At 38.3% G+C, this 18,544-nt stretch overlaps 1 protein-coding gene across 1 annotated transcript; it reads right to left on the reverse strand.

Annotated features, from left to right (window-relative positions):
- Positions 1 to 246: 246 nt before the first annotated feature.
- LOC139979785 (mitochondrial disaggregase-like) lies at positions 247 to 18,048 on the reverse strand. Its single transcript, XM_071990887.1, has 13 exons — positions 17,757 to 18,048; positions 12,163 to 12,217; positions 11,068 to 11,154; positions 10,298 to 10,401; positions 9,154 to 9,282; positions 6,733 to 6,830; positions 5,806 to 5,920; positions 4,947 to 5,024; positions 4,037 to 4,299; positions 3,257 to 3,413; positions 2,276 to 2,469; positions 1,634 to 1,738; positions 247 to 610 (listed from the first exon to the last, which is right to left on the reverse strand). Exons 1-13 carry the CDS (start codon positions 18,022 to 18,024, stop codon positions 365 to 367), a joined length of 1,899 nt encoding a protein of 632 aa, XP_071846988.1. The 5' UTR covers positions 18,025 to 18,048; the 3' UTR covers positions 247 to 364.
- Between the last annotated feature and the right edge of the window lie 496 nt (positions 18,049 to 18,544).

An 18,544-nucleotide genomic window follows, 5' to 3' on the forward strand; every position in this document is an offset into this window, starting at 1 on the left:
TAACTGGGTAGCTCAAAGAGCTACAAAATGTCAAATATATGCCCTGAATATATAACACTATTCATAAAAGTGTCAAAAAAATTTTTTGTGAACTTTGCTCGTGTTATTTACAAATAATTTACATGATAGTACAAAGGCAAGTAAGTGTAAAGACAACACTCAATGTCTTCTTCTTTTCTTTTCATTTATTCATTGCACTCTTTTCATATACCCTCCCCACCCCCCGCCCCCCACAACCTTCATTCCTAAATAATTCTCCGATTAGTTATCAGATCTCTCATTCTGTAAAGTGTTGACAAAAATGTTTGAACAGCTCTTGGATGAAATCTATGCCATATTTTCAAGACCCCTCTGTCAGTTCTTGTCATGAAAATGGTGAGAATCCCATTTTTTCTGGAGCAGGTACTGAAGAAAGGTCAATTGTTTCTTTGGAACCTCTGCTAATTATCTGCAGCCTCAGCATGGGTTGTTTAGTCTGTTTGTCGGTCTGTCTGTCTGTTAATGATGATTCTCCCGATGGGTTATCCACTGAAATGTGAAGTTTACAGCCGGTGTGGATCAACTGTTTCTCCTGAGCAGCTGCAAGCTGGTTGACAACTCTTCTCTCAACCTTGAGAAGTGAAACAAAAGAAAAGAGTATTAAAGGGTGTGAAGACTCGCGCAAAAAGAAACGTCTAATGCCGGTAATCTGACCTAGTTTCGAATGAGGTGTTACAGAAGTGTTAGACACCACCATCGATCCCAGAAAATACACACACAGCTTGCTACTGTCGGTAATAACACAGTAGTGTACAGTCAGTACATACAGCTACGCTCAATACCCACAGCACAGTGTATAAACGATACAGCAATGGACATCTCAGGTCCAGCTAAGGATAACAAGGTATCACGTTTCATTACTGTCTGCATTTTGTAGCGACACGAACAAAACGTCACTTGCAAGCAATGGAAAGTTAACTTTTTCAGATGGCAGCACGCGGTTTGGGGCGAGTTCTTCAATGCCTTTAATTTCCACACCGCAAAAGCATGAAACTTTCCTCTCTTCTGTTTCATAGTCATATGCTTTTCAACTTGAAATCATAAAATCAGTAAATAAAAGTTGAATTATAGATTGAGATAAATAAATCATGGAGAAATTTGAGGTTTTACTTTTCATGTTGTTTGCTCTCAGAATGAATTGAGAGAATACATGAATAGACTTCACAAATGTGCAAAACTACCTCTCAATTGCAATTTTAACTTGACAGTGATAGAAAGTTTGTGATAATTCTTAAAAAAGGAAAGGGGATAAATGAAGGTGAAAGATCATCAATATAAAAAGAGTTCTATGCAAGAATGGTATTCATTTTAGAACCAGAAAACCAAATTGAAAAAAAAACACAAAATTGAAAATGTGTATACTTTGCTGAAAATATAACTGGCTTATGTGATAATAAAGGCAGAGAGGAAATAAATATGAAATGTGATGCCGAAACTAAGAACAAATATTCTTTACCCCCTTCCAAAATCTAATTAATGAATAACAGAGAGAGATCTTTTTGTCCTATTGAACATTGTTAACACTCTTGCTATGCCTTATCTCCGATTCAGATGTGTGGGAGGATATAAAAGCTTTTAAATATTTCTCTTTTACCTCATGTTTTATGGATCTAGCTCCGTAGTGGACATCATATCCATCTGCAAGAAGGTCCAAGACCTGACGGTCCCAGCTTAGGTCGATGTCATGTCTCTCTTTAGCCTGTACAGAGATCGGGGGAAGACAAAAAGGACACCCTAGCGACGGGTAATATTTTGAAAGACTATAAAACAGAGACATCTTCCCCTAATATCACTGCTGATGAGCTCATGCATCATGGGTTCTATCTACAACAGTCACTGGCAGCAGACTTAATGAGAGGGGGAGAGGATGGAGCCCCAGGAGGTGGGGTGGTGGTGGCTAAAGTGAACACAGGATATATGAGATTAGGAATAAAGTATTCTTCTTACACACATTAGTTCTTCACATACGATATTTTCACACACATAAAACATAACACTTAAATTTAAGAAGTCTTCAAAAAAGAGTATATATTATACCAGTCTAGAGAGTGGTCGGAACATTTTGACACTTTTAAGGGAATCGATTTTACGTGAAATCTCTCAATCCAAAACTTTCTTTCTTTCTTTAAATTGTTGGTCAGGGTAGTTTTATGGTTCTAACAGCTCCCCCCCCCCCCTCTGCAATTGAGACACATTAACAAGGTGTGAATGCAAGCATTCAACTGAACCGTCGTACCTTTTTAGCCCAAAAGTCAAGTTCTTTTGCGACCAGTTTAATCAGCTCTGCTCTTGAAAACGGGAGAAAATAGACCATCTCGTTTATGCGACCGAGGAACTCGTCTCTTCCAAAATGGTGTTTCAGGATCGGTTGGACCACTTCCTCTTTGAATTTCCTGGAAATGGTGACCTGTTCGGCCATTTCCATCTTTCCTGAGGACATAACATTTGCGAGTAAACCCATCAATAATGATTGATAATTTTACTTTTACCAATTGTAACAAGTTTTGGGGTCAAAAATTCATTCTCATGAGTATGTATACAACTGCCTTAATGTGATATGTTATAATGTCTTCTTTGCCACTTACGACAAATGTCATTAATTTATTTAGCGCGGAAATGAAACAAAGTTATGAGGCTGGAAGTAATATAGAACAATCAGGTTTAATTTACGTCCTCTCTAATAGACATATAAATACATATATGTATGCAGATTGTTGTAGTTCAGCCTCAACTGATCAATGACAAGCCACCCACACTCCCCCCTCTCCCTTCCCTACCTGACAATACCAGCAGGCCTAAGTAATATTCACAGGAAGGATTTTCAAATGGAATTGGAATCACCAATGGTGGAAAGTTTGACAGAATGAAAAACTGGGTTTGATGCCTGACCATCTCAGTTTCAAGCATTTGTTGGGGTGCCTGAATTCACAGATACTGTGTCAGGGAATTATATTAATTTACTGTTCAAATTTTATGTAGCAGTTTTGAAAGCTCTGAACTCTCTCTCATAAAATACTATAACAAAACCCGCTATACATATTTACATATAGCATCTTGCCATTTTGTATAGTACTTTGCGATTCCAGATAAATTATTCCGATTTGGGATAAATTATTCCCTGCTTGTCCTATTGATGTAATGGTAAAAGCAGACACTGTCCTTACTGTTTTGATACAATTTCCTAATGGAAATAACAATTGTTATGCTAATGTGTCACCTTCTAACGATGCTTGTCTCTCCTTCATTATCTTGTCGGCTTCTCTCCTCAGCTGCATCCCGTGACCAGCAATCTCATCGCTAGCTAGGTTGGACGTCATCACAAAAATTGCATCTTTGCATTCGATGGTCTTTCCCTTTCCATCCGTCAGTCGACCCTAATGAGTAAACAATAGAAATATATATATATACACATGTCTGTTTCCTAAAGACAACATTACACAATCTACAGTAGATAGCTGGTTCCACACATCATCATAATGTACCAGCTAGGTTCAAAATTCGTACAAGAAAACAACACTGTTTTTATGAAAGTGGTCTGCATAACACAAAACTAACATACATACAATTCCTCACCCTTCAACAAAACTAGGAGATGACAGAAGTATTACGCGAACCAAGATTGCCCTTCATAGACTGAAACGCTTTTACATTAATTAATTGAGATGTTAATTGTCTAATAATCAATGGTGTTAATTGATTCTACTGATAAAATGTTTGTCCCCCTAATGTGAAATATTTTTGTATCAGCAATTCAGCATCAACAAAATTCTAATAGTGAAGGCAGAAATGTTCTTCTTCATTGATATTTCTATCATAACTTTGACATATATACTCAAGCTGAATGAATTAATTTGCCCTAGAATCAAGAATTAAATGATCTTAAAATATTGTTACAAATCAACACAAACTACAGCCTTATAAGCAACATCTTTTAAAGATTTGTTGGACATAGAATACGATCAGCTGAATTTTTGGGGGTAAAAATAACTAAATTTACCTCATCGAACAGTTGTAACATGATCGTTAGTACGTCCGGATGTGCCTTGTCCACCTCATCGAATAACACGACTGCATTCGGACATTTCTTCAACTGTTTGGTCAACTGACCTCCCTCGTCGTGACCGATGTAACCGGGGGGTGAGCCGATGAATTTTGAGACCTCATGTTTCTGTTGGTATTCTGACATGTCCATTCGGATAAATCCCTTCTTGACGTCCTTGTGTATGTACTTAGCGATCTGTTTGGCCAACTCCGTCTTTCCTAGATTGCACCAAAGAAAGAAGATGTGAAGCTCTCCGTGGTTCATGCCTCCAGAGGGCTGAAGCTTTTTCAAAACAACCCGACCTCATTTGCATACCAAACTCTCATTTGCATATCAAACTACCATTTGAATAGGTAAGAAGTAATTCTGATAATCGGCCGGTTGGGAACAAATTTCCCACTGTTAATACCACTCCGTACTCTTACTCTGGCACCATGCTTGAAGCACTCTTACTGACAGTATGAACAGTTTCTGAACCTATATCGTACAGAAACATGATATTCATACTGTCAGTGCAAGTGTTTTGAAGCATGACATGAAAGTACAGTTTGAAAAGAACACTGTCCCAACTGGGTGATACTCACAGAGTAATTAGGATAATAAACAGTTTATTGCACCATTTTGGGAGAGAAGACTGAGGTAGAACTATCGATGAGTTGAGAATAGGAAGCTTTAGCAGGGAGCACAGCACAGTGTAAGAGAAACTCAAGCTGCTACTTTAAATGCCTACCGGTCAAGCTATACCATGCCTTCATCTCATTTATCCCTTTTCACTGTATGTAAAATTAATCAAATGAGTTACTGCACCACTGAATAAAAAAGTGGAGATATCAAACTGATCTTAAAGATCACATTCACATCTCACCAATTCCAGAGGAACCAAGAAAGAGGAAGACGAGAGGATGGTTGTCATCCATCCAGCCGTTCTCTTTACGTCTGATTGCTGGGGAAACGGGGAAACGAAAACAGTGATGAATGGATGGATGAACGATGATATAGCAAATATATGAAATAAACAGAAGTAATGACAAACATTGTATGAGCATTCTGCTCAAACTGAGGCTTCCATTACTTGTATGAACAGAAGTGTAAATTCTGTATTAAGCCTCAATGGAGCGATTTGAGGTTTCAAAAAATAAACTGTTCTGGGTAAAATAAATTTCCTCCATGATGTCTATGGTATGTTCAGCCAGACACCACAGAAAAAAGGAGTTGCATTGGTCTTAAATGGCTTCTTGAAATGTGCATAGTACTGTTCAATTCTGAGGGAAGGAGGGAGGGGGAAGGAGGGAAGGGGCAAAGGAAGGAGATCTGAGGGAGGAGTACAAAATAACCCTAATAGCACAAATGAGGGATTGGGGATCTGAGGTTTGAAAAACAATTAAAAGTGGTGCGGAGATGTTTTCTTTAAGAAATTACATTTAAGCATAAAATGGAACACCATCTTTAAAGTTTCACAAAATTTGACATATAGTAATTGCCAAGATGTTTTTGCTATGATTAAGTCGACCTTAGTTTGCGAAATTATAATTGTCTTTGCAATAATTGAAATTAATATGCATGCCGGGAGTCAGTACAGAACAGAATATATGATGAACAAACAAATGCTGTATGTTTTCATTAACATCTACCCATTTAACAAAAACGAGCAAACCACCATGAATTTATTAAAAGCGGAATAAATGTTATTAGAAATTGGAGTAAGGCTATGAATATTCATTTACTTGCAGCTACTGTTGCTATGGCACCTTCCTGACCAATGATATGCTCCTTTAGTCTTTGTTCCAGTGGGTACCGCCTCCTCTCCTCCATTTCTCTTTGTTTCTCTAGTTCTTCAAACTGAGATGCAGAAAGGGGGAGAAAAAAACAGGAGAAAAAAATTAAGCAAATGACTGTTTCAGTCATTTTATCATGCTTAAGATTTTCTTCATGTGCCAGAATACTGCAATTTTAAGCAAGGGATGTGCTCCCCCACTGTATTAATATTCCTAACACATACACCCTTTTAGTGATATTTAGTTTCATCAATAGCAACTCAGATATTTAGTAAGAAGTAATGAATCACTAAAACAAAACTACTTAGCAGCAAGACATTTTTATCATCTTACTTTATTATTATTATACGATATTTATCTTACACAAAATCACTTTGATACTGCATCTTGTAAACTTCCATTCCCCCCACCCCTTTCCCCTCCCCCTACCAGATGCTGAGGTGGGAAATAAAAATGCAAAGGGTTATTATATACACCTCTTTCTTGGTTGGGGGTGAGGAAGATTTGGGGGTGGAAGAGGATTAAAAATCTGTGGTAGACATGTGTTACTCCAGTCTCCCTCTCTCCTCCCTCCCCACAGTAACACAAAAAAGGGGTGCATTCAAGATAAAACAACAAAAACAGGAATAGATATACACCTTCGGCCTGGCGATAAGCTGTCCACAATTTACATCTGACCCTACTGATCCAATCTCTCAAAAGTTTTGCAGTATGATGTTGTTGAATATATCAAGTAAACTTCAAATCAAATCAGTACCATGACACATTAATTTTAATATCAGTAAGTTCTCATGTTTCATTTGACTTGGTACTATCATATTTTCCAACCTTCGAGTCAGCTGGGTACTGCCAGTCCTGATCAACATTAATACCAACCTTTGTAACATAACCCTCCAACAGCTTTTTCATTTCTTGGCTTCTCGAATACTGGACGGGCGTGTAACCGTTTACGTTTTCTTGTAGAGGGTTGGCACCTTTAAACCAGAAAAATGAAAAGTTACACTGACGTTAAGTCGAGCCAGTTTTTACACTTCCTGAACTCACGACGATGAAATTAAGGCTGGGGATTGAATCTGGATCGAGCGACATTATGAACTAGACTTAATACACTCTTTAATACATACAAAAGTGGACTTCTGTAATTAACCCACAACATGAAGAAGAAGATTTGCTTAAAGATGAATGATAGTGATTTTTCACCATCGACGAAAAAATACGATTTTATTCAAGAGTATTCTAGTTGGTTTCCATTTTACACATGTGAAAATTCAAGTCAATCCGATGTTGGGAAAGGCTTAAAAAAAATTCCTAAACTCGTTGATTTTTTAAACAAAAATTGGGCTTTTCGCGAAAAGCGATATGATGATCACGTGATCTACAGTGACATGTGACGTCATTATGATGACAACAACGTGAGCTCGGCGCAGTGTACTTCAGCAGTGTGCACTTAGTGTGTAAGCTTAGTTGCAACCTACTCTATATTGGACTCGACAAACAACGTAAACCACTAGCAAAATCCAAGAAATTGCGTTGTAGGGGGATGCAACAGAACGAATGTGGACTCTACAATAAGTTTTTTTCAATTTTCCAAGCGGAAAAAGTAGTGAGAGATATCGGAAACTCTGGATACGATTTGTGAGGAGAACCAGGAAAGACTTCATCGCACCAGGAGTTTCTCATGGCAAGAATGTGAAAGTTTGTTCTGCCCACTTCACAGAAGATGATTCTCGGGCCCAGTTGAAATTTGCGTGTGGCAAGGTCACTAAAGTAATAAAAGTTTGAAAGATTGATGCTTTTATGCCGCATTATTTATATATATCCCGATAAATGCAACAGTAAGTGTTGGAACTGGAAGACATGTCAGACGTGAACAACCTAATGACTATGTGAGGAGAGAATCCACGTGCAAATTTCAATTGCGGCATGGACGTCGCTTAGGCAGAGTTTTTTGGGGCAGAGATGTGTTCATACCCTCCAAACCACTTTAAATGTAATACGAATAGGAAATGTGTGTATGCTCGAGCGAAACAAAACATCGTGTAAGTATTACTTACGGTAGCGCACACTGTCACTTATGTTTGCACAGTGTGAAAGTACCGTTTGCGGACCTACGTGAAGTTGGGCTAGAATACGATTCCTCCTGAAGCCCAAACCACGAGGCATGCATGTGAATAAACGCAATAGGCATTGCATGTAGTGAGAAAATTGTTCGAGCTTGACTAACAACTCGATTGAGTTCAAATGCGGTTGTATTTCAAGCTCAATGAAACCTTTCTGTTGGATTTCATGACGCACAGAACAAGGAACGTTTATGTTTTACAGTAGGCCTAGTGCATACAAGCGAATCTACTTTGTTTAGAACTTTGGATTTTCTTTTGGATGTTATACTAATCTACGTTTGAGACTATCATCACTATTGTTATTGTGCCAGTTTGACTGGTAAGTGAGCACATTCATACATCACTCTGTATAAAACCCGCCAAAAACGTGATCTTGAGATTTACGTTACTTTTGGTCAGCTTGCGAGTTACCTCTTCAGATATTGGAAAATCGTTGCGAAATCGCCGCAAATTTCGTAAAAAAAACAAACTTGTAAACACGTGGTGAAGAAATCAAGAAACACTATGATATTCATTATCTATTTATGTCTTGAACATTACGCCGGAAAATAACAGTTATGCTGACACGAAATGCACGCACAGCTCAGTACTGAACAGTTCACAACAGAAAAGATCATCACAGTGACGTCATTCACTGACCTGAGGGCTGTTCAAGGTCGTTGCAGTGTTTGCAAATTCCTAAATTACGGAGGCGAAAAAACGATGTTTTAATTCCCTTTTTTATAACTTTCCGGTGTGCTATTTGGAAAATTAAAAAAATATGTTGCTTGGTAACTTATAAACTACATTATATATGAAAATGAGAGATTTTTTTTCTGTCACTATCGTTCTACTTTAAAACGTCAAATTGATTTCATCAAGATGAAAAAAGTGACAAAGACTGGAAATATTGGAGTAGAAGAAAATGACTAGTCCTAACCTCTGCAACTTCCATTACAACCAACAGCTGTCAGTGACAATTCCAGAAACTTACTAAAAACTCGGGGCATATTTTATCCGGTATCGCATCGCAAACTGCTATGCAAACGGGGTATACTTGCTATACAAATGCAAATTGGATGTATACATAGCAGCAGTTCGTAGTTGTACACAGAAACTATACTACTTGTGATGCAGTCAGAGATTACCGAATGCTACGCCAGACTTTGAAACGTTGAAATTATTCTCCGCAACTCACCACTTTCTAAGAGGAGTTTGACCATGGCAAAATCTTCAACCAGTACTGCGTAGTGAAGAGCTGTGCAACCCTGGAAATTAGCTCGGTTGTTCATGTAGTCTGAGAACATATCCTCTCTGGTTATCAATACTGTATCGATGCAGAATGGAAGTAATTACATTGCGACCAAAACTTGTGAAAGTAAAAGATTATCACCCCCTCCCAATTTACATATCAAGGAATAATCCTCAACCTTAAAGTCATTTGTAAAAGTATAAAACAGAGTGCCGCTCCTCTCCCCTTCCCTTATCTATCTTCCAAGTTCAATAATGACCCTTGGGGTTATAAACAGATTACAATATATATAAACCACTTTAACATTTTGACTAATTATATGAATCAATCTTTACTTCTCTTTTCTAGGTTGAGAATGGATTTCAACAATTGCAGAGCTCCCTGTAAAAGTCAATTATATATTATACTTCTTATAATATCTTTCTAATTTGATTGGACAATTCCTTTAATCTTATGCAAAGCAGAGAATAAAATATGAAGGGTGGAATTATGCAAGGCAAAGGATATTAAGCATTGACTTTTTTTTTGTATTTGTGATGGACAGTTTCTCTGTTTGGTGACCAGAAACAAGTTCAAACAATATGCAAATGATTCTATAGTTTCGACTAACAAAAGTTCGATAAAAAAAATATCAGATGACTGGAGAGCTCTTTGAGGTCCCAAGTCATTCTTCGACACGAGTTTGACACAAAATTATTTTGCATAGTTCTAGGTAGCTGTTAGTTGTAACATTAAAATGATACCAAAAAAAAAAGTTTAAAAATTTAGTTTGACAGATATACAAACCCTTCCCGTATATCTGTTTCAATTTAAATACAGGTATCTACAACTGCATTATCGAAAATTGAATTCTAGTGCAAAAATATTGTATTACATTTACCAGTGTCGTTGAATTGATAGAATTTGTCCCCCAAATACTTTTCAGGACTTTTTATGTTTGCCAAATAATGCAATTTTGTACTATTAAAGGTGGGTACATAGGGTCATTTCAAAAGAGGTATAATGTTTTTAATTAGCTGCACCCAACAGGTTTAAGAGAGGAATTTTGCTATATTTGGAAGAGGTTAAATGAATATTTGAAAGCACGTACCATGCAGAGAATTCATTTTCTTTTCTTGCGATGTCTGCCAAACATTCATAAAGTCATCACCAAGGTTAATATCTGCCCCAGATTCTAAAAGGAGCCTCACCAATCTATAAATAAGAACACAATTTATTAATAAAAATTCAGATTCTGCATTATAGGAAGCAAAAATCTGTTTGTTTTTTAAGTCTGTCACAAGTTTTAAAATATCAAAGAGCAAAGGATGCTTTAATAACATTTCATAAAATTAAATATATCATGTTTTCTTTTCATTAGTAAACAAAAAAGGAACCGTTTCAAATCAATAAGAAAAAAACAAATTATGAAATTAGAAAAGAAAAACTGGAATGCCTTTATCATTTTAATAGTTTTGATCAAGAGCAATTATGACATCAGTTACAAACTATGAAAATCTGGAGAAAGATAAGAAGAATGAAGCTAAGAAAATTGCTTCCATTTGCACCAATTGTAGTGAGAAATATTTGAGATCTTGAGGACTACAAGGGATGCATTTTCTGCAGAATTAAATCACAAACAGTTTTGTCACTCAACTCATCAGGAATCCATTCCTAAAAGCAACCTTCATGTTTTATCCTCAGAACAGAGGAAAATAATTGATAATGAAATGTTTCATCACAATTATTATACTGGCATACACAGTCTACAATAAAGATCCATCAAGTATTTCCCAACTGACCAACTGTACTGTTATGCATAGGCCTACATGTAGGAAGCAGAACTTTGCCAAATAATTAGTTAATCCAGAGTTACTGTACCTCTCATGACCATTTATGGCAGCTACCTGCAATGCTGTCCATCCCAGGGGATGTCTTTCGTTGACATCCAAACCTGCCTTAATAAGTCTGGGAAATAAAGCAAAGAAGGATTTATAATGTCGTCAACATTGCAGTATACACTAAAGCAACTCAGTGAAGAATTAAACAATTAATATGCCTCTACCCCCCTCCCTCCCACTCCTTAACACTCACCTTCCCCCTTTCCAAAATGGGAATTTGAAATATAAATGTTGTGGAGTCGATGGAAAAATCAATTTGGTCAAACTGTATGTAGAATTTTTCAAACAGAAAATAACGTAAGGGTTTGGAACAGCCACATATATGTAGTAAGTGGATGTATAATTCTTTTTGACAAGTGGGCTATTGTAAATAATGCAAATACAATTTAATTAAGTTTATATTATACTGCCACCCATATTGCATAGTTTTTGGCTGTTGTACTATAATGCAGGGCACTCTGGCCAATATACAAAGGGCGGGGGAGTGGGGGAGTTGCAAATACCCTCACAAACTTCCAAAGGGCCATTTTTTTCTAGGTACAGTAGTGAGTGGTCTTTCCTTTATTTAGCTGCACAACATTTCACTAAAAAAAATATGGTTGCTAACTGTACATAGTAACTTTAAGCATCCTCAATGAATGGACCTCTATCCCAGGGGGGGGGGGTGTGTTCAGAAAGAACAAGATCCACATCTTCATTAATGCACCAAACCTGCAACTGCTGCATTCGGGGATAGTATTTTAAATGCATACATATAACTAACCTGTCAAATGATCCTCAAAGAGAATAGTTTTCTCATGAACCATTCATTTTAATACCTTACTGATAGTAAATTAGCATATTAGTATCATTATCTAGATATGACTAATGATGAGATAATGAATACCTATAATCTTATCGGAACTTTGTCATCATATCACATTATGTCAGAAATTTTGCTGTAATGATCTGTTCGAATACAGTTTAAAAAATAATTCTGCTGAACCCCAATTATTGGAGTTATACCAATTATTTTTTACAGTGTACCTTATTATTACCTCGTTAATATCTTGTATGAAGAAGATACAACACTTACCTTTTGATTTCCTCAACATCACCATTTCTAGCAGCTTGGAACCATCTCTCTCTATCTGAAATTGAGAAAAGTAAAAAAGAGTTTCTGTTAAAATCAGGGACTAATTTAGCCAGAATTGTATAACAAAATGCTACAACACGTGATCAATTTGCATTGTTAATTCAAAGATGAATAGCATTATTTTATTCGTTAAAATATAACTATTTTTAAGTGAAAGGATTAAGAACCGTCCAATGTGGTACACAAGGTGTGAACTTAAAATTATTCCATGAAAATTTTTAAAATATTTTGCTAACATTACTATCTATAGTATTCAAGTGTGCCTGACCTTCACCAACACATTTAGCCAATTAAAATAATGAAAATTCCATGACCTTTGAAGCATATCTTATTTCCTAGTCTAAATAATTCCTAACAAATCATGCATACAGGTAGTGTATTGGCTTGAGCAATAGGAAAAATTAATACACTTACTCCACACACTTCCCAGCACAATTGAGTCTGTTACAAGAATGTGACCAAAAAATAAAGCAAATACTACTTACTATACAGTACTTTGTTAGGTTATACCTATGTTCTAGTCAGACTTTATTGTTAGGCCTAGGCTAGCCTAGTAGGATGGTGACTTCGAAGTTCGGCCACTTAAGACTTAAAACACCCCAAAACTAAATCTTCTGGTATAAATCATTTGAAAATATACTTGATATGGTGGGAGAATTTTGTTATAGTACGATACACGGCCAAACTTTCTTTCCTGCAAACTGTTTTCACGTTGTTTTCCAAGAAGATTCTTCGTGATTGTGGAACTGGTATTTCTTGCTAGAGTATTGCGAAGTTCGGACACGCAACCCACAGTGTGGCGCTGGTAAAAATTGGTGGCGCTGTTGCTCTTTCAGTAATTATAACAGACTTCATAGATCTTCGTCATTTTATTGACAAATATGTAAGTAATTTCTTGCACACGGGTCATTTTGGAGAGAAAATAACTGTAGCTTCGTACTTTTTGGTGAAATTTGGCTCTTCCTGTAGGTTTTCATGGTGAAAATCGTGTATTTCTTAGGGTGCCCGAACTTCGCAGTATGGCGAACTTCGCAATACTGACTATACAAGTAAAAAAAATTTGTTGTAATGTGCAAGGCTGCAACAACATTAAACAATATGTGATTTACGCATTGATTGTGGTGTTATTGTATTATATTGTATTATATTGTTAATCTTAGCTGTAGGTGTTTTTTTTTTTTTTTTTTTTTCTGTTTTTCAATCTATGTTTATGGTGAACTACGATTAAGAATAATGAGTTGTAATTTTAATAAATGAGCCCTTCAGTACTGATAACCAGGATTTTAGTTATCTATTTTTTCTTTCTTTACAGTACAGAAATGCAGGGTTGCACTACACCATTTCCCACAAAGGTAGTATGGCATAAAACAGGTGGAATTTTACATATAAATGCCAAAAAATGTGCTGTACAGAAAGGTTCAGTAAACTTTTGGAACATTGACACCTCATTCACTTACATGAGGAAACCTTTTCTCATAGATGTTGAATAAACAGTTGTAAGAAGATTAACATGTACAATTGGTTCTGAAACTAAATCAGTATTTATGAACTCCTCACACCTATGACCTCACCTTAAAAGAACAGAAACAAGTTGTTGAGGTTGAAGAGTTAGCAACTTAAAATTAGGAAAAAGTTTCATATTCAAGAAGAAATCAAATTTAAACTTTATGATAAAGAATGGGATGATTGCATGGGTAGGTGTGAAAAACCTCTCAGCTACCTCAAAGGGGAAAAGTGAAAGTAATACCCATCACCTCAGAGCTTATACCATCACAGACTTACACTCACTAAGTAGTACATGTAGCTTATTTGATAGTGAAGTTGTACATCAGAGCAAAAGCGACAGAAGTTTAAAAGCATATATTACTACTCAATGTGGTGTAAGTATCAGCTGAACTGAGCCCCAAGCTGAAGTAATAATGACTTTAAAGCGGTAACGGCAGAACAAAACCGAAATGAATATATTCGGGACTCGTTCATTAGTGGGTTGTACTCGCAAATTATTAGACAGCGGTTACTAGAAAATAAGAAATTAGATTTGCAGACAATGTTCGACCAAGCTAGGTCACTTGAGGCGGCTCAAAAGAATTCAGAATCTTACAGCTGTGGTTCAACAATAGGTGCAGAAAACTCATCTGTAAGTGCAGCTGCCCGCGTAAGCAAGCAATCACAAGAATCACTTCGGGGAGCTAGTTTCGGCGCTCCTGGCAAGTGTTATTTCTGTGGCTACAAAAGACATCCTCGTTCAGAATGCCCTGCACGAGATGAGGACTGTAACAATTGTGGCAAAAAGGGTCATTTTTGGAAAATGTGCCGGTCATCGCAAAATGCTAACTCCCAAAGGGCCTCTACAGCTTCAGCTTTGTTTGACAGACCAACAATTGCGTCAGCTGGGACATCCCTGACTAGATCAATGATAGAAATTAAGGTTAACGGTAAAATCGCTAACTGTCTGGTTGATAGTGGAAGTACCGATAGCTTCATACATCCTGATCTTGTGGAGAAGCTCGGATTGTCCGCGAAGCGAGCAGAATTGTCAGTTCGTATGGCAGCCACATCTTTTGAACAAAAGTCCTCTCAAAAGTGTGAAGTTTTAATCGAGCTAAATAGTCAGCAGTATCCAAAAACACAGCTATATATTATGTCGGATCTCTGCGCCGATGTCCTGTTAGGACTAGATTTCCAAATAAAGCATGAACGCGTCATCTTGGAGTACGGTGGCGCATTGCCTCCGTTGGTACTGTGTGCTTTTGCCGATGCTAAGCTGGACCAGCAGGGAAATGAACCTCTAGTCGCTATGGAGGTTGACCCTGTTAAACCTTTTGCTAATCTGGCAGCTGATTGTAAACCCATTGCAACAAAGTCTCGACGATACAGCGCGGATGATAGACATTTCATAAGTAGCGAAGTCCAACGATTGCTAAAAGAAGGAATAATTGAGCCAAGTAACTCACCCTGGAGGGCCCAAGTGGTGGTAACGAAAAACGACAACCACAAGAAACGGCTGGTCATAGACTATTCGGAGACAATAAATCGCTATACGCTGCCAGACAGCTACCCACTGCCCCGCATTGATGACATTGTGAACAGTATCGCCCGGTACAAAGTTTTCAGTACATTCGATCTGCGCAGTGCTTACCACCAAATACCCTTACAGCCCGAGGATAGACTATATACTGCCTTTGAGGCTGATAGGGGCCTATACCAGTATACTAGGCTCCCATTCGGGATAACAAATGGAGTTCCCTGTTTCCAGAGAGAAATTGATAATTTTATCAAGGAAGAGGGCCTCGAGGCAACGTTTGCCTATCTAGATGATGTAACAGTAGGAGGTGCGAATGAAGCCGAATTAGTACGAAACCAAGCGAAATTCCTGGATGCCGCTCGTCGAAAGAACATTACCTTTAACGAAAACAAAAGCGTTATCGCGACTAAGCAACTGAGTATCCTAGGGTATGTAATTGAAGATGGAGAATTGCGACCTGACCCCGAGCGGCTCCGCCCTTTGCAGGAACTGCCTATCCCCCAGAATTTGAAGGCCCTTCGACGTTGTATGGGAATGTTTGCTTATTACGCCCGCTGGATACCTAACTTTTCTTCCAAAGTTAAACCACTGACTGAATCCCCCACATTTCCTTTGGGGGAGGAGGCTGTGAAAGCCTTTGATCGTCTGAAAGCAGACATTGAAAACTCTGTAGTAACGGCAATTGATGAAACTATTCCTTTCGAAGTGGAAACAGATGCCTCAGGAGTAGCTATAGCAGCGACACTAAATCAAGCTGGACGGCCAGTCGCCTTTTTCTCCCGTCCGTTGAATGGAGCTGAGAAGAATCACCCAGCAGTTGAGAAGGAAGCACTAGCTATCATTGAAGCAGTCCGCCATTGGTCATATTACCTAATCGGCAGGCGGTTTAAACTGACGACTGACCAAAAGTCTGTCAGTTATGTATTTGACATTCAGCACAAGGGCAAGATAAAGAATGAGAAAATGAGGCGTTGGAGAATAGAACTTTCGTGTTTCACGTTTGATATCGTCTATCGCCCAGGAAGTGAAAACATTCCACCCGACACATTGACTAGAGCATTCTGTTCGGCAATTAGCATAGAAGACAATTTCGCTGAGCTTCACAATGCGTTGTGTCATCCAGGAGTTACTAGAATGTGGCACTTCATCAAATCGAAGAACCTTCCATTCGGGATAGAGGAAGTGAGGAAGATGACAGCAGCTTGTAAGGTCTGTGCAAAGCTCAAACCCAGATTTTACAAGCCTTGTAATTCACCCCTAGTTAAGGCTACTCAACCCTTTGAGAGGCTCAACATAGACTTTAAGGGACCACTGCCTAGCACCAATAGAAATATTTACTTTCTGACAGTAGTCGATGAGTTTTCAAGATTTCCGTTTATTTTCCCATGTTCCGATATGACATCGTCAACAGTTATTGCTTGCCTCTGTCAGGTTTTCTCCCTATTCGGAACCCCAGCATACATCCACTCTGACAGGGGGGCAGCATTCTTGAGTAAGGAACTTACTGAATTTCTTATGTTGAGGGGTGTGGCATGTAGTAGAACGACAAGCTATAACCCTCAAGGTAACGGTCAAACTGAGAGGTACAATGGGATAGTTTGGAAAACAATAATGTTAGCCCTAGAAACAAGAGGACTACCTGCTAAGCACTGGCAGGAAGTCCTACCTGATGCCCTACACTCAGTTCGGTCCCTCGTGTGTACTACTACTAATCAAACACCACACGAGAGATTTTTTAAGTTCCACAGGAGATCCTCCTCTGGGGTCTCTGTCCCTTCCTGGCTTTGCTCGCCAGGTCCTGTGCTTGTTAAACGTCATGTTCGTGCTCATAAAACGGATCCACTAGTCGATGAGGCTGAGCTCATTCAGGCTAACCCCCAGTATGCTCATGTCCGTTTTCAGGACGGCAGAGAATCGACAGTCTCACTCCGTCATCTAGCCCCTGTTGGTGTGGTAGAGAATAATGACCTCAGGGGGGGGCCTAAGGGTGGAAATGGAACTGAACTTTTAGTTAATAGTAGGGATTTGACTGAGGAAGCCCCAAGTGTTGATAAAAAAAGCTCTATCCCAGTGGGTTGTGAAGCTGAAGATAGTTTGGCTGCAAAAGAGACTTTAAGCATAAGGCGTTCAGCGAGGAAGGGTAAACCTCCTGATCGTTTGGACCTTTAACATACTTCTATGTCGAACGTTGTCAAGTGTTTTTCTGGTTTCTCTTTTAGATGGGGAGAATGTGGTGTTATTGTATTATATTGTATTATATTGTTAATCTTAGCTGTAGGTGTTTTTGACCTTTACGGCCTTCCATGCATTATTCTGCCTTATACGTGTTATATACTTGGGTTCGTTTTGCTGGTTGTGTTTTGTTGTTTAAAACCTCATTAAAGGTGTAATCAAATGAATCAGTCGTCGTCATTATTACTTCATTGATGACATTTAAGAGGGATCGTAAAAGTTATAATGAAAAGTGTATGACCTAAAATAACTAATGATTAATGAATAATGGTCTCACTCGTCTCTAATAGCCCGACACACAGGGCACCAACACCCAATGCTAAGGCAATATTAATGTTACAGGTCGGCGGACTCGCTCGAATCGTATTGGAGAGATTAAGTTTGTTCCTGCTCTTGAAACAGGTTTGTATGTCGCGTTTACATCTCACTTGCTCGAAATTATTTCCAGTCTTGAAATACGAAATGAAAATTACCCTCCTTGTTGACGAGTTGAGACAAAATAAATACCTGTTGGACAAACAACGTCCAACCATGGAGGTCGCCATCTTGATTGCGAAATATAGTTTTGTTGATAAATTAAACATGGAAAGCCAAAAGTTCAAAGAAGTACATTGTGCTTCAACTGCAAGTTGTTATGATTATGGGACGGTGCAGCCCATTTTGAACTGGTAGAGGGGGAGGGGATGAGGGGCAGGGGAAGAGATTTGAGACCAAGATGTCTTGAAAACTTTTGTGTTACTATTACGGGGATTTAGCAGTGGCGTAGGAAGGTACTTTTGAGTGGGGGGGGGGCTGAAGACTGATGACCGGCCTGGGGGAGGGGTCTAAGGGGAGGGGGTGGCATTTTTTTGCATTTCCAGGTGGCCTCAGATGCAATTTGGTGCAATGTAGCACACTTCAACACCCACTCCATTTTGTAAAAACGTTTGCATTTTCACCTGGCCTTAGATGCAATTTGGTGCTCCAAATGAGATTTTTTTCTCGTTTGGAAATGAAAAAGGGGTTTTCTGACTTGCGAAGCGGGGAGCCGGAATGATACTTCCGCCCCTCCATATTTTTCACTGG

This window comes from Apostichopus japonicus, chromosome 14 (genome assembly GCF_037975245.1).
Source record: "Apostichopus japonicus isolate 1M-3 chromosome 14, ASM3797524v1, whole genome shotgun sequence".
Lineage (NCBI taxonomy): Eukaryota > Metazoa > Echinodermata > Holothuroidea > Aspidochirotida > Stichopodidae > Apostichopus > Apostichopus japonicus.